The 14,175-nt window shown below is 39.9% G+C and overlaps 1 protein-coding gene across 3 annotated transcripts in view; it reads right to left on the reverse strand.

The window, feature by feature from the left end:
- Positions 1-692: 692 nt before the first annotated feature.
- The window catches only part of LOC135475310 (stimulated by retinoic acid gene 6 protein-like), a 35,227-nt gene continuing 21,744 nt past the window's right edge, over positions 693-14,175 (reverse strand). For 2 of the 3 annotated variants that reach the window (XM_064755157.1, XM_064755156.1), the window contains exons 9-18: positions 12,893-13,010; positions 12,164-12,293; positions 11,887-11,962; positions 11,489-11,564; positions 9,536-9,584; positions 8,949-9,063; positions 7,504-7,620; positions 6,692-6,855; positions 4,003-4,152; positions 693-1,727 (exon numbers count right to left, since the gene is read on the reverse strand). In XM_064755157.1, the coding sequence (XP_064611227.1) occupies positions 1,558-1,727; positions 4,003-4,152; positions 6,692-6,855; positions 7,504-7,620; positions 8,949-9,063; positions 9,536-9,584; positions 11,489-11,564; positions 11,887-11,962; positions 12,164-12,293; positions 12,893-13,010 (1,165 nt within the window). In that variant the 3' untranslated portion in view covers positions 693-1,557. The remainder of the gene's footprint in view (positions 1,728-4,002; positions 4,153-6,691; positions 6,856-7,503; positions 7,621-8,948; positions 9,064-9,535; positions 9,585-11,488; positions 11,565-11,886; positions 11,963-12,163; positions 12,294-12,892; positions 13,011-14,175) is intronic. The other variant, XM_064755158.1, reaches the window with a different exon arrangement.

Genomic DNA, 14,175 nt, shown 5'->3' on the forward strand with positions numbered 1-14,175 from the left:
GACCCTTTTGCATTATGTTGACATGATTGTTCATTAAATGCTTTGATAACATACCGTTTTGAGTCCCATCTGATAAACTGCAATTAGCACAATGCATTTTGTTTACCTAATTCTGCTTGAACCATGATGTTAGGAGACGTACACATTGTTACATTACGGATAACCGCACCTGTTAGAAGCAAACTGGAGAGTACAGTCAAATGCATTAAAGACGTCAGTTTCAGTGGTGTTCGTGTCGAGTTATACCAAGGAATATGCGTCCTACTGGATCCTTCCGCTGAGTACAAATCATGTGCTGACGATGCGACTTGTTATCGAATTGTTGATCATCATCATCATATCATCATGCAGTGAGAGAAAATCTAACTTTTAAAACAGGCAATTCACTTTAATCTCTTACTTGATGAATGGAAATATTGCTGCACTAATGTCCTCACATTTCGTTAGGTTCTCGGTCAGAATACCAAAATAAGGTATCAATGAATGATTGACTGATAAACTGGTGTTTTAAGTTGTGTTTTAAAAATTCCCAGCCTTAAGACGGCAGTCAGGTTGATGTGTGTGATTGTGCGCTTGAGAGTCGCAGGTACGCAGCCCTTCAGCCATCATTGACAAAACTAGATATGGTAGAACAATTCACCCAAAGTACAAATACATGGGCTAATAACAGAAAAACGAAAACACAAGGGGACTAATGTATAGAATAATCAGTTTAATCCGTTACTTTGATATAATTTAATCAAAAAAATATTCTATGATCATTTGAATTATTTAGAGAATTATCAAAACAAAACATTAACCCAAAATTATTAATACATGTTAAAGCTTTTAAAGTTTTTACACATTGAAAGAAGAAACAGGAACAGCGACTTCCATTCTGAAATCGCAGGATGGCCTACACATATTCCATAATCATTTGAATCATTTAGAGAATTATCAAAACAAAACATTAACCCCAAATTATTCATACATGTTAAAGCTTTTACACATACAAAGAAGAAACAGGAGCAGAAACTTTCATTATGAAAGCTCAAAATGGCCCACACCGGTGCTGCCAAAATTATATACGTGATTTATTGAAAAGAAAGTAAGACAACTGAATATAGCTTTTACAAAACAGGTTGGCTGGGTGGATAGAAGCTTTTGTTAAGCGTTTTAGAAATAATGTGTTTCTTAAAGAAGCTAAGCCTACAAAAAGGTGCACCGTTTTGTCTAAATTGGACGTATGTGTCTGAAATCAGCTCGACCACAGCCAAGGGCATTTGGCACCAATCGAAAAAATCCAACAAATAACATACCGCAAATAAGCGGAAAGCACTTGAAAATAAGAAACGACTCGTCAGAAAACTTTATCATTGTAGTGACCGCTGTAAAGCTGTACTATTACAGCTCATTCCTCTAGAATCAGCATCCCAGAGCTTCTGACTCTTCGCGTCTAAAACGGTAATCAGGGTCGATCAAACTCAAATCTGCACACTGGTTATGCATTACGGCCTCATTTTCCCGTGCACACTGAACTGCATTACAATCCCAATGTCTCCTGCAGACTGGGATGCATTACAGACCGACTGTCTCCGACACAATGGGCTGCATTATAGCCTCATTGTCTCCTGCAGACTGATCAGCATGGAAGGAAATATTATGTTTTCTCCCTGCTATCAAATCTGGGTTACGGACAAGAGTGTACGCCACGTGCCATCGTCGCCTCGCCCGCCTGTTTGCGTCACCTTAAAAAACGACCAACGTATTAAAGCCCAAAGGAAAGGGCAACAAACAACAGTTCAGGTAATTCCAATATATAATGAAACACATACATTCGCTTGAAACGTATGAATACCAGCAGCATTTTTATAACGGAAAGCATTCCATGGGCTTTGATGCATACATTAATCTGGCAAGAAAAAATAACTATAAAACATAGGCATGAAAAAATACTCTTCGAACATATATAAATCATTTATTTAACCATTTGGCTCTTCTTTAACGCAAGAATTTTTCATAATATGCAAATTATAATTCTCATCCAAATATCAAAAAACCAAAAGTGTTCCTAAAACGAAGTGATGCCTATGTGTACATGGGGACACGGGTTAAATGGCAACCTGGTTTCCATGGCAGCCGCGGTAATAAAGAAATGTCAGGCACGTCATGTATGCATCCACCAAAAATCAAGATTTTACATGCTGATAGGAAGAGTTAAACCCACGCCACGAAGCCATGAGTATTTATTTAGTGGATACAGGAAAACTACATTTCGTGTTGCCATAGTAACCACAGATATGAAGACGTGTAATGTCATACGTTGTCATCCTTCTATGTATCCACACAAATTAAAATTAGGCATGCAAGGAAAACATTTGGAGTTGTAGATCGAGCACGAAGCCATGCTTCATTATAGAATGAATGCTTCATTGTTAGATCTGGTAAGCTTGGCAACCACCCACGACGACAACAGTACCGTGCTGGCAACTACCCACGACGGTAATAGTACAGTGCCAGCAACTACCCACGACGGTAATTTTACCGTGCTGACAACTACCCACTACGGTAATTTTACCGTGCTGGCCACAACCCACGACGACAACAGTGCCATACTGGCAACTACGCACGACGACAACAGTTCCGTGCTGGTAACTACCCACGACGGCAATAGATCCGTGCTGGTAACCACCCACGACGGCGATAGTACCGTGCTGGCAACTACCCACGACGGCAATAGTACCGTGCTGGCAACTATCCAAGACAACAATAGTACCGACCTGGCAACTACCCACGAGTGCCATGTTGGCAACTACAAACAACGGCAATAGTACCGTCCTGGCAACTACCCACGACAGTAATAGTACCGAGCTGGCAACTACCCACGACGGTAATTTTACCGTGCTGGCAACAACCCACGACGACAACAGTGCCGTACTGGCAAATACGCACGACGACAATAGTACCGTGCTGGCAACTATCCAAGACAGCAATCGTACCGTCCAGGCAACTACACACGACAGCAATAGTACCGTGGTGGCAACTATCCACGACAACAATAGTACCGACCTGGCAACTACCCACGAGTGCCATGTTGGCAACTACAAACAACGGCAATAGTACCGTGGTGGCAACTACCCACGACAGTAATAGTACCGAGCTGGCAACTACCCACCACGGTAATTTTACCGTGCGGGCAACTACCCACAACGGTAATAGTACCGTGCTGGCAACAAGCCACGACGGAAATAGTACCCTGCTGCCACATTGTCTTCCCTAGTTACACATATCCAGTGGGAAAGAGCCCCATATCAAGTAAAGTGTGAAATATACAGGGCGGACACAAGGCTAAGAACTTACAGACGACCCGTCGCGATCATTACAAGGCCAACTCTACAGCGTCATCATCACTAGCGATAATCTCTGAAATCTTTACCTAAAAATATTTTTACATATTTTTTACCATTCTCCTGAACAGAATTAAATGAATTTAAATATTTCAAATTTAATTTATTTAAATATTGCAGGTGTACAGTTGGCTACTGACAGCATTCTGGTGGAATGCATTATGTATTGTGTTTCTACATGAAAAGAGTCATTCCACCAGCAAATATAATGAACAAAAACAGATGCTTCCCACGTGTTACTTTGTGTTCCAAACATAAAGTGGACGAGAATTGTTTATCTTTTGAGGATTGCTAGCGTGTTTTTTCTGGCAACCAGCAAATTCTGCACAAGTCTTGATGCTCAGCCAACTGCAATAGTCGGAAGCGTCATTTTAGACCTGGCCGTTATGGTGTTTGCCCATATTAACAACATCGTACTATCCATTTTCAATATAACTTATTTCTTCAAACGCGAAGTTTCTTTTTGTATTCAGTATACCTGAGATAGTACAACATAGAAAAGATTGACGTCATCATCACAATTCTATTACCATCGTCTAAAAAGCACATATGGTACACAGTTGAAATATCTCGATACTTTAGATTCTGTTCACGAGACGCTATTCATTCTTATTACCTTTGTTCGAAGAAGCCATCCTGTATTGATCAAATGGGCTTTGAAACTTTAAATCATCTGTCAAAGTTAGCAACTCGTCGCAGAAAATTCTGAGCACTGGATGGTTGTGCGTGTAGTCCAGGAAAAGCTGTCCGAGATAGGCACGGTAACCTGATGGGGAGCACATAATGTGGCACATAAAGCAGCACACAAACAACAGAAAATACATATGAATATTAGCCCATCGAGCCGTGCTATACTAACTTAGTACCTATATATAGTGACACGTGTGATACTATGTCACCCAGCAGGAAAATTTCACTGGCCTTTACCACTTGATTCCATGTTTGGTATTTCTTGAATCCACAAGTTATCCAAGTTAAAATGATATAAATACTTCCACCGGCAAACCGTCTTCTAACAACGTCAGCCGTTGAATTTTGAATCGAAAATTTAAACTGACGACCGCCATGTTTCATGCTTGAAACTTATGCAAGGTACGAGCTGGCTGTTTGTCAACGAATTCCAAGAGTATAATTACAGTTGAAGGCAAAACCATGAAAAAGAAGAAATCAAAATAACTTGCCAACGAGAAGATACGAGTATGGATTTCACAATGCTAGTGATAAACGAAACGACAAAAAATAATTTGCTCATGATGACTTATTGACAAGCATTCGGAAGAGACTTGTGTCATCACCAGGTGTAGAGGAAAACAGCTTGTGAATAAGTCATCATGTACAAAGTGTTTTTTGTGGTTCTCTTCATCACTAGAACTGCCAACGTGTCCCGCTGAAATATACTTTAGAGCCTAACCGGAACAAGTTAGATTTTAAAGTTGAAACGGCTGGATTTCTGTTAAAATATGGTTTATAGATGCAGACTTTGGCACGTTTACAGTTTGGATGAGTTAGGAGATCAGTGTATGCCACATGCAAAGGCGAGTTTGAGTGGTAAATGTCTGTGTGGCTTCCCGCGTGGAATAGATATCAGCCATCCAAGGCTACACCTAAGTAAGTAATATCCCTGTCCGATGTGATAAATGTATATGGCATGTTACAGAAAGAAATTCGCCCAACAGGACAAAATTAATTCTAAAATGTAGCGTTTTTGAGCCCCCTCCCCACTCCCAGGCCGAAATTGTTCTGAGTGCTCTCACAGCTTTGTGCTTACATTCGTTCAGCAGAACAATTTGGCAAATCAAAATTTCAACATGAACTCGATTAATCTAGAATCCTGGGACCACATTCATGAAAGGTTGATAAGCCAAGTTGTCTGCTAAATTGGCTTTTAGTTGATAGCTAAGCCTAACTGAAAGTTAAGTGATATTCATAAAACTTTGCTAAGCTTATCTGGCTGCTACTTTGGCTGCTAAAGTTGATCTCGAGTGACTAACTCACAAACTGGCAACCAAACATATTGAGAATAATACGTTACGCAGGAAACATGGTAAGACGCATATTTGAGTTGGCAAAATAAACCGCTTAATGCCCAGAGAACGTGTTTTCAGAGACAGGCTAAACCCCGCTAATATACCTGATGACGTAAAATTAATAAAAATGTACAGATATTTACACGTGCAGGGATTCTCTTCATCGCACTTTTAGCAAAAACGGCCAACAACGAGAAACCAGTCTCTTCTGCCGTATCAACAGGTCCTCATTGTTTACAGTATTATGCCACAGGGACGTTTCATTCTGTGGTGGGTCATTCTCTTCAAGTTTCACAACCAACTGCATGTAGAACAATTTATCGCTTCTCTCGGGCATTTTCAACGTAGATAAATGATTTCGTCCGATTGTCGAATGAAATGGATATTGGAAAACTGAATCAGGAATTTGCAAGAATCTGCCAATCCCCCTGGAGTTATTGGGTGTGTGGACCAGACACATTTATACTTGATTCTCCACATGAGAATGATGTGGACTACGTAAATAGAAAGGGGTATCATTTCATTGATGGCCAGGTCATACGTCACCATTGTGGAAAATAGATGAACACTGTGGCAAGGTGGTCAGATTCTGCCCATGATAGCCAAGTCCTTAGATTGAGTAACGTTTTAGATATGATGGAAGACGGTGCTGTCCGGGGGTATATCCATATAGACAGTGACAATCCATGTCGTCCGTGGCTGATGACGCCACGCTGCGCCCGAACACCCAGAACGGTCGTACAACAAGGTCCATAAAAGTTTGAAACACAGTATGCCAGCCTAGTTACTTCCTAAAATGCTTAGTTGCCAACTATCTTGTAAGGTGCTTAGCATGGCTTGAAGAATATAAAATTAACTGCTTACTACGGAGCAGGCAACTAGGGATTGAGTAGTGTGCTAAGGCCCAGCTGCTTGCTGAGTTAGGAGTCTTTTATGAATATGGGCCCTGTTTTCTGACAAGTGTTCAGTTGATCTTCTTCACTTGGCTCGTACGTTGGAAGGTCTGCAAACAGCCTGCGGATGGTCGTGTGTTTCTCCCGGTTTCTGCCCGGTTTCCTTCCACCATAATGCTGGCGGAAAGATCAAATAAATAAATAAATCTTCACTTGGTGGAAGCGCTCCCTGAACTCAGATCAGCTACTGATTACCTTTCCGGCATAGTCAGTTCACATAGGCCACAATCTGTTTTACCTTTTCACCAATAACAAGTAAAGCATCAACATCATGTATCACGCTGGATTTGATTTATATGAACTTAAATGTCTTATTCACAATTACCTTTGTCCAAGCGCTCATAGCCCCTCTTAACGAAAGGCTGGTCTGTTCTGCCCAAAGTTAGAAGACCAACAACGAGTGACAGTAGCAGTCTTTTCATACAAGCAAACAAACCGATGGTAATGTTGAGGAAGAAGGTGATGTAATAAGCCGAATCGAAAGCATTCCTGGAAATGTGAAACGAAAGTAAACTAAAATAAATATTAACACGCTTTTAAAGGGTCTTAACAGACACTTTTTAAAGCGAAGCCAAAATGAAACATTTTCCAGTTTGTTGCCAGTAACGAGACATTTCATTGATATATTTATTTATTTATTTATTTATTTATTTATTTATTTATTTGGTGTTTAAAGCCGTACTCAAGAATATTTCACTTCATACGATGGAGACCAGCATTATGTTGGGAGGAAACCGCCCTGGCGAAACCCAAGACCAACCGCAGCACAGTTCATTGAGTTCAAAGATATATCTGCCCTTGCACATTCTATTTCCCTACATTTTTTCAATTCTTCACTGAATATGAAAGAATTTATCTCAAAAGCCTAAATCAACAAGCATTCTGGAAATAGTGCCTCATATGGCTATGTGAAAGTGCACAACAAGTTTTACATTTATAAATTTTATATGTTTTACACTTATATACATATGGTGCTATTACAGATACTGTTTGACTATAGTATTTTGCACTGCAGTACACTGCAGATATTGTTACACCTACACTATATACGGTAAATGCTTTCCCTTGTGAGCCAATCCAAAATGTTGGATAAAACACTAGTTATATATAATATTTCAGTTTTAATACCGTAATTACCGGTTATCAAGCGCAAGTGGGACAGGTTGATCGGGCCCGGGGCGAGGCTGGAGGAAGAAAAAACGTGCCCAAGCTTTTTGGCTGTAGAAAATGATGAGACTCATCAAAATTGGGGATCTGAAATTAGGGAACAAAACACAGATACAGTTTCACATTGTACTTACCCTTCCAGTCCCAATTTATTTATTTCACTGGTTTTTAAAAAGGCTGTACCGAAACTGAACTTTCTGTATTTTTCCTCTGAAACGCAACTTCTGCACTTTCAGAGAATACCAATCTGGGTATTGTGAGATTTTCTATTTTTATACACAAACTAATTTCTTTATTACATTCAGTTTTAATATGTGCACAAGCTTTAATGAACATTGTCATATGAGGATGCAGAAACCCGCCATTACGTCAAAGAAAGGTTGAAGACGTGCAATCAATTGTAATGGGACATTCGACTGATCTGTTTGCAGTAATATTGATTATCAATATATTGAAAACAACATAAGACAAGTTGATCACATTTTGACAGTTAAAGTCAATACAGATTCTCACGGTAATTTTGCCCATGAAATGATCTATTTATTTATTTATTTGAATGGTGTTTTTACGCCGTACTAAAGATTATTTCACTTATACGATGGCGGCCAGTATTATGGTGGGAGGAAACCGGGCAGAGCACGGGGGAAACCCACGACTATCCGCAGGCTGCTGGCAAACCTTCCCACGTACGGCTGGAGACGAAGCCAGCATCAGCTGGACTTAAACTCATAGCTACCGCATTGGTGAGAGGCTCCTGGGTCATTACGCTGCGCTAGGGAGCCAACCAACTGAGCCACGGGATGGGGGGCGTCCATGAAATGAATAAACTTGTTTAATTTCATGCCTTAAATCCATTTTCTCTACTTGTGTCTTTCTATTAAATAATACACGTTTGAAGATAAGGAATTTACTATCCTGAAACGACTAAATAGAAGCATCATGAATTTGATTATTGAAACGAAAGTAAACGTTGTTGTGGCTCTATTGACCAACAGTGAAACCCTATTGGGGTTACCTTCGTCTAAACAAATCTTCTGGGGAGTTATGAAAGACAGGAGTAGAACAGAATAAACTTGGTATCATAAAAGCAACGAAAAAAATTTATTTAGTTTGATTGGTGTTTTACGCTGTACTCAAAAATATTTCACTTATGCGACAGCGGCCAGTATTATACTGGGAGGAAACCTGGCAGAGACCGAGGGAAACCCACGACTTTCCCACTTACAACCGTAGAGGAAGACAGCTTGAGTTGGACTTGAACTCACCCCATTAGTGAGAGACTCCTGGGTCAGTGCGCTGTGCTGGCGTGCTAACCCTCTAGTCCACAGTGGCCCCATCAACATAATTTCATGCACTCTTAAAGTTATCATATACATTTAATTTAAACTAAACCTTGCTTGAAATGTAAAACTTACACAATCCATTCAACAAGAGTTCCCACGCTATTCCAACCTGATAAAATGACAAGATACACGCCAAATATTACACAGAAGAGAATTGCCCACACGGTACAGAAGAAGATTATAAGACCTGCAAAACAAAACAAAAAATGAAACCTATTTAATTCAAGACGTAAATGCATGGAACGATTGGTTCAGTCGTGTTCGTTGTCTGAGTTGTAGTGTCAATTCGTCGAATGCGACCAATGGAATAAATATAGGAGAGATTCTTTTCATACATGGATCTTTTACTTTGTTCTCGAGCTTGCCGAACGCAATTAAGATAGAAACTATGTTTGAACATTCTATTTCAAATTGGTGAGCTCGGCAAGAAACAGTAATGTGTCTGTGATACACCTCATAATGCTACGCATGGAAGAGCTCAAGTGTCGATGAAAGAGCCCATGAACTGACACGGTATTCCTGAAAGTCTTGGTGTACTGGAATGGCCATCTGTGATTTCAAACTTGATGAGGTGAGTTAAGGGTGGTGTATGTTTGCTTGGGTTTGCTTGCTGTTAAAGAATTGTTGGGTTTTTTGTCAAGAGTATAGAACATACATACCCCAGAATAGGTAAGCAATCTGATATCCAGGCCATCGCATGCCGGTAGCCTACAATTAGATGAAATGGCAATAAGAATTAAATGAAATGACAGTAACAATTCAATGAAATTACAATAACAATTCAATGAAACGACAATAACTCCCATAAGTGCTTTGGAAAAAATAAATTGAATTAAACTAGAACTGCAAATCAGTTTCGGCCGGGGTCCAAGTCGTTTGTTGTCATAGTTCTCACTGTACACCATCAAATAGGTGACAGCACAGCTATATCTAAGCGCACAGCCGCTTTGGGAAATCATATCTCTGTCCTGATGCCATCTACCTCAATGTTCAAGCAATTGGATTGAAAAAAAACCGTTTTTTCTAGTGTGAAAACTGCTGATCGTAGTTTAAATCTCTAGGCATTCTCCCGAAAGAGCATGTGTTGGACTAAACTCTGGGGCAAGCGTCAGATATCTAGCTACCTAAGTGCTAGAGTTACAGTCCCTTGATTTATTTATTTTTTGGTGTTTTACACTGTACTCAAGAATATCTGACTTATACGACGGCGGTCAGCATTATGGTGGAAGGAAACCGGGCAGAGCCCGGGGGTAAACCCACGGCCATCCACAGGTTGCTGGAGGCCTGCCCACTTACGGTCGGAGTACAGTCCCTTGAAATTGCGTAACTAAAATTAGGTGTTTTGAATATATCTAAAAAAGTTCAGACAAAAGCAGACTCGGAATCTTCGTCCACAAATTCACCAGAATACGTTAAAATAGCTTTTAAAACAGCTTTTTAAAGGCAGCGAAGTAGCGCGGTTATGTTAACTACCAGAAAAATGTGATATCATTTGTATGTTAATATTCATTTTATGATACAGAGAGTATACATGTTGAATCAGTTCAATAAACCCCTCCGTCTAGTTGGTGAAATATTCTTCAGTGTGGCATAAAACACCAATCAAATAAATAAATAAAATATGGTAGTTCAATTAAATTAAATGTTGAGATCATTTAATTTAATTTAAATATAGTTGAACGTATTGTGAATAAAAATAAAGAACAAAATGGCTTCCAGATAGATTTGATTGATGGATAAGAGTAAACTGTAATTCACAGTACAAATTGTCAGGTAGGCTACCTGAGGAGGTATGGTGATGCTTTTCTCAGGTCCTGTTTGGTTTTATTTACCCACAAAATTGACCGACAGCATACATTAAGCGAAAAATGCTCGTGTATAACATAAAAAACAACTGAATAAGTGACAAAGAACTTAACCACAGGTACTTTATATATTGTATTTCCGTTTTTATATCTTTCTACCTGATACTATAGCCGTTGCCAGCGTAGGGTCGATGCTGCTTTTACCTCAGTACAAACGAAAAAAAAAAGAATGAAAAGAGCAATGTTTTTTAATAATAAGTATTGAGTAAAGTATCTGGCAAGTGTCAGGAGAACACTTTCCATTCGAAAAAACATCAATTTACAATTACTTTCAACTGGGTAATGTGAAAGCGTGAAAGGTCCGTTGGAGCTAGCATAAAGCATGAGCCGATTGCTGATTTGCGAGTAATTGCAAGGAAACCTCAAGGCTGAACTTCGTCCAGTATTCATTCGTCTCCGGGCTCTTGCGCCAACTACGGCTAGGAGTCACAGAGAAAGAAAACGCTGTTGAAAGGATTAATGGTGATTATGTGTCATAAAATACTGAAAATCAAAAGCGTTTAGCGCAGAAAATTTAGAATCTGGAACGGTTAACACTTTTTCCCATCATGCTTTCAACGTGGCAGCCATGACATAAAAAACGGAAGTTCGGCGACCATATTTACCGTGTCTCACGAATATGACGGGTAAATGAATTAAACTCACACAATACCTATAGGCCTCTCTTTGTTTGACTCGTCCTTCGGCCTCGCCTTATTACGTTCGGTATTAAGTTTTATTTTAATGCATGACACCATTCGAACTTACCATCAATGTCGTTGGAGAGAGGTTTATGGGTGGTAGAAAAGATCTATCTCCCCTGAATAGTTGCAAAATGTTGCGCCTGCAATCAAAGATTCCACAATTTTTGATGAACTGACATTAACACATAAAATACATTAATTCTTAGACGGAGTCCGAGGGAAATCCAAAAGCATCCGCAGGTTGCTGCAAGACTTTCCCAAGCTCGACCGGAGAGGAAGCCAGCATGAGCAGAGCGAATTTATAGCGACCGCATCTGTGAGAAGCTCCTTAGACATTATGCTGGGCTAGCATGTTAACCACACCACCATATTTTTACTGTTACAAATCTAGCATAACTGTAAAGAAGGATGAGGTGCATTTGGAAACTAAAGAAAGATAATGCACAGTTCTAATTTGCTTACCTGTAATTTTTTAAGATAAGGAACGAAGTTCCGATCATGATGAGTAGCACCAAGACGCTTGCGATCCACGTGCAGACTGGAACAAAAGATTTTTTAAAAAGGAATGGTGAGGATTTTGGATTGTAACAAAAATACAAAGCAATATTCATCCCACGCCATAATTTAAGTAACTGTACCCGCAGCCCGACCCGCTGATTGTACCTAACAACCATCCATGCTATGGAACACAGCGTCAATCATTGTGTTCATATACAAAAATACGTAGGGAAATATTTACCTGTCTGAATGGTCAGCGCGTCTAACCAAAAGCGTCTTGAACTCACACTTTCTTCAGGGACAACCGGTCTTGCCAACTCTGCAACAGCCGTCGAAAGTTTGCCAGCACCGTCGAATATGTTTATCACAATCTTTAAAAAAAAGGAAAAATAAAATGAACAGGGAGTAAGCAATAAAACATTCCAGCACAACTATGCACAGGCGCAAGTTGAACACAATGCCCTCCAGTTGAGCATAATGCCCATGAGAATTAGGCTGGGTTGGTTGCGGTTTTTGTAGGAAGGAGCGTTGCAAATGATCAAGTCGTTTATACAGTGCCACAGAAATTAAGTACACAGAATAAATGATTATGGCTTAACGCCACAATATCGCAGCCATATCGTGGCGAAAGTACACAGAAATGACCCCATTGCACAAGTGGAAAATCTACAAACTAGTACAGATCTTCTTTTGTCAAGAGTGTATCTTCCGTCTATAAAACCTAACCTTCAAAACTTTCCATTGATAAGTGTCGGAGGATTTGATCATACAAAAATTTTCTAAATCATACCAACGAGTTAGATATATACTGCAATGTAGAACAATCCTAGACCGTAAACGCTTCGCATGATTGAAGAAACTAATATACATGTAATTAAAACGACCCATTAACAGACAAATATTCTTAGAACTTGCATATATTCGTGTTTGTTATACTTGTAGACTTATATGGGTTATGACTAAAACACACCTGGTAAGACAGCGATATGCCCACAAACAGCACACACAGTATACGAGAGGGATACGAGAAACCGTGAATAGACTTGTACTTGAAGGTATCCACAAAGCCTTCATCGAACACATTTACTCTGGAAAGGTAAAACAAATTATATGCACGCTGGTTTTTTCTCTAATACAGCAAAGCAATTGTTATTTGAGTCAAAAGAACGTCAGGTTTTATTGCTACTATCTCTTGACTGTGTGCAGGTCGGGGGAAAGTCGGATGGAAATAATAACACGAGCATCGCGTGACGTATGTACATGACATACGTCACGCGCTGCCGGTAAACGTGTGGCTGTTAGGAGTTCGATTCACGCGTCTACCTACAAATATAACGGCCGTCGTTCAAAGAAAAGTGGGACGTAGAACGACAACAAATAAAAAGGGTCAGAAGCCGTTAGGGTGATGTTCGAAAACATGTTGTTCCATGTAATCGTCTTCTAAAGAATCCTATAAAGAATTTGTTTGTCAGTATACACCTAGATTTACTTTATTTATTTATTTATTTGATTGGACCATTTTACGCCCTACTCAAGAATATGTCACTTATACGACAGCGGCCAGCATTATGATGGAAGGAAGCCGGGCAGATCCAGGGGAAACCCATGACCATCCGCAGGTTGTTGGGGGAGGAAGTACGGCCGGAAAGGAAGCCAGCATAACCTGGACTTTAAACTCAGAGCGACCTCATTGTTGAGAGGTTCCTGGGTCATTGCGCCACGATGGCACGCTAGCCACCTCGACCACGGTGGCCTCGGTCAGTACGCTGAGACAAAGTTTTAGACCAACACAAAATATCAGCGATCAAATCACTTGACAGATTGTTTTATTGACAACTCCATATGCTAAAGATATATACATGGTAATTATGTGTAGAGGGCAATCTGCTTTAACCGTGTGTTGAACAGCTGTTTAGGTTTCAATACTTAGTTTTGGTGCATGCATTGATTAAAATAACTCTCTCTTGTTGATCGAAAAAAATGTCCCAATATTAAAGAGTTCATTTACATTGTCATGCTCGTGGAAATACAATGGAACTGAAGTGTTTGTTTCTATGGTGTGACGAACGTAAAGAATTTACTGCATTTTGCTCTACATGGAAACCTTTTCCCCCATGCTCCCTTGCAGGCAAAGCGTCATTTCAGTTGCTGAGTTTGACGAAATAAATAGCAACTACAACTGCAAAGCAGTTCGGCCCGAGTCCACGTCGTTCGTTGTCGTAGTTATAATTTTACGCTACAAAATACGAAACA

The sequence above is a fragment of the Liolophura sinensis genome, chromosome 9, assembly GCF_032854445.1.
Source record: "Liolophura sinensis isolate JHLJ2023 chromosome 9, CUHK_Ljap_v2, whole genome shotgun sequence".
NCBI lineage: Eukaryota > Metazoa > Mollusca > Polyplacophora > Chitonida > Chitonidae > Liolophura > Liolophura sinensis.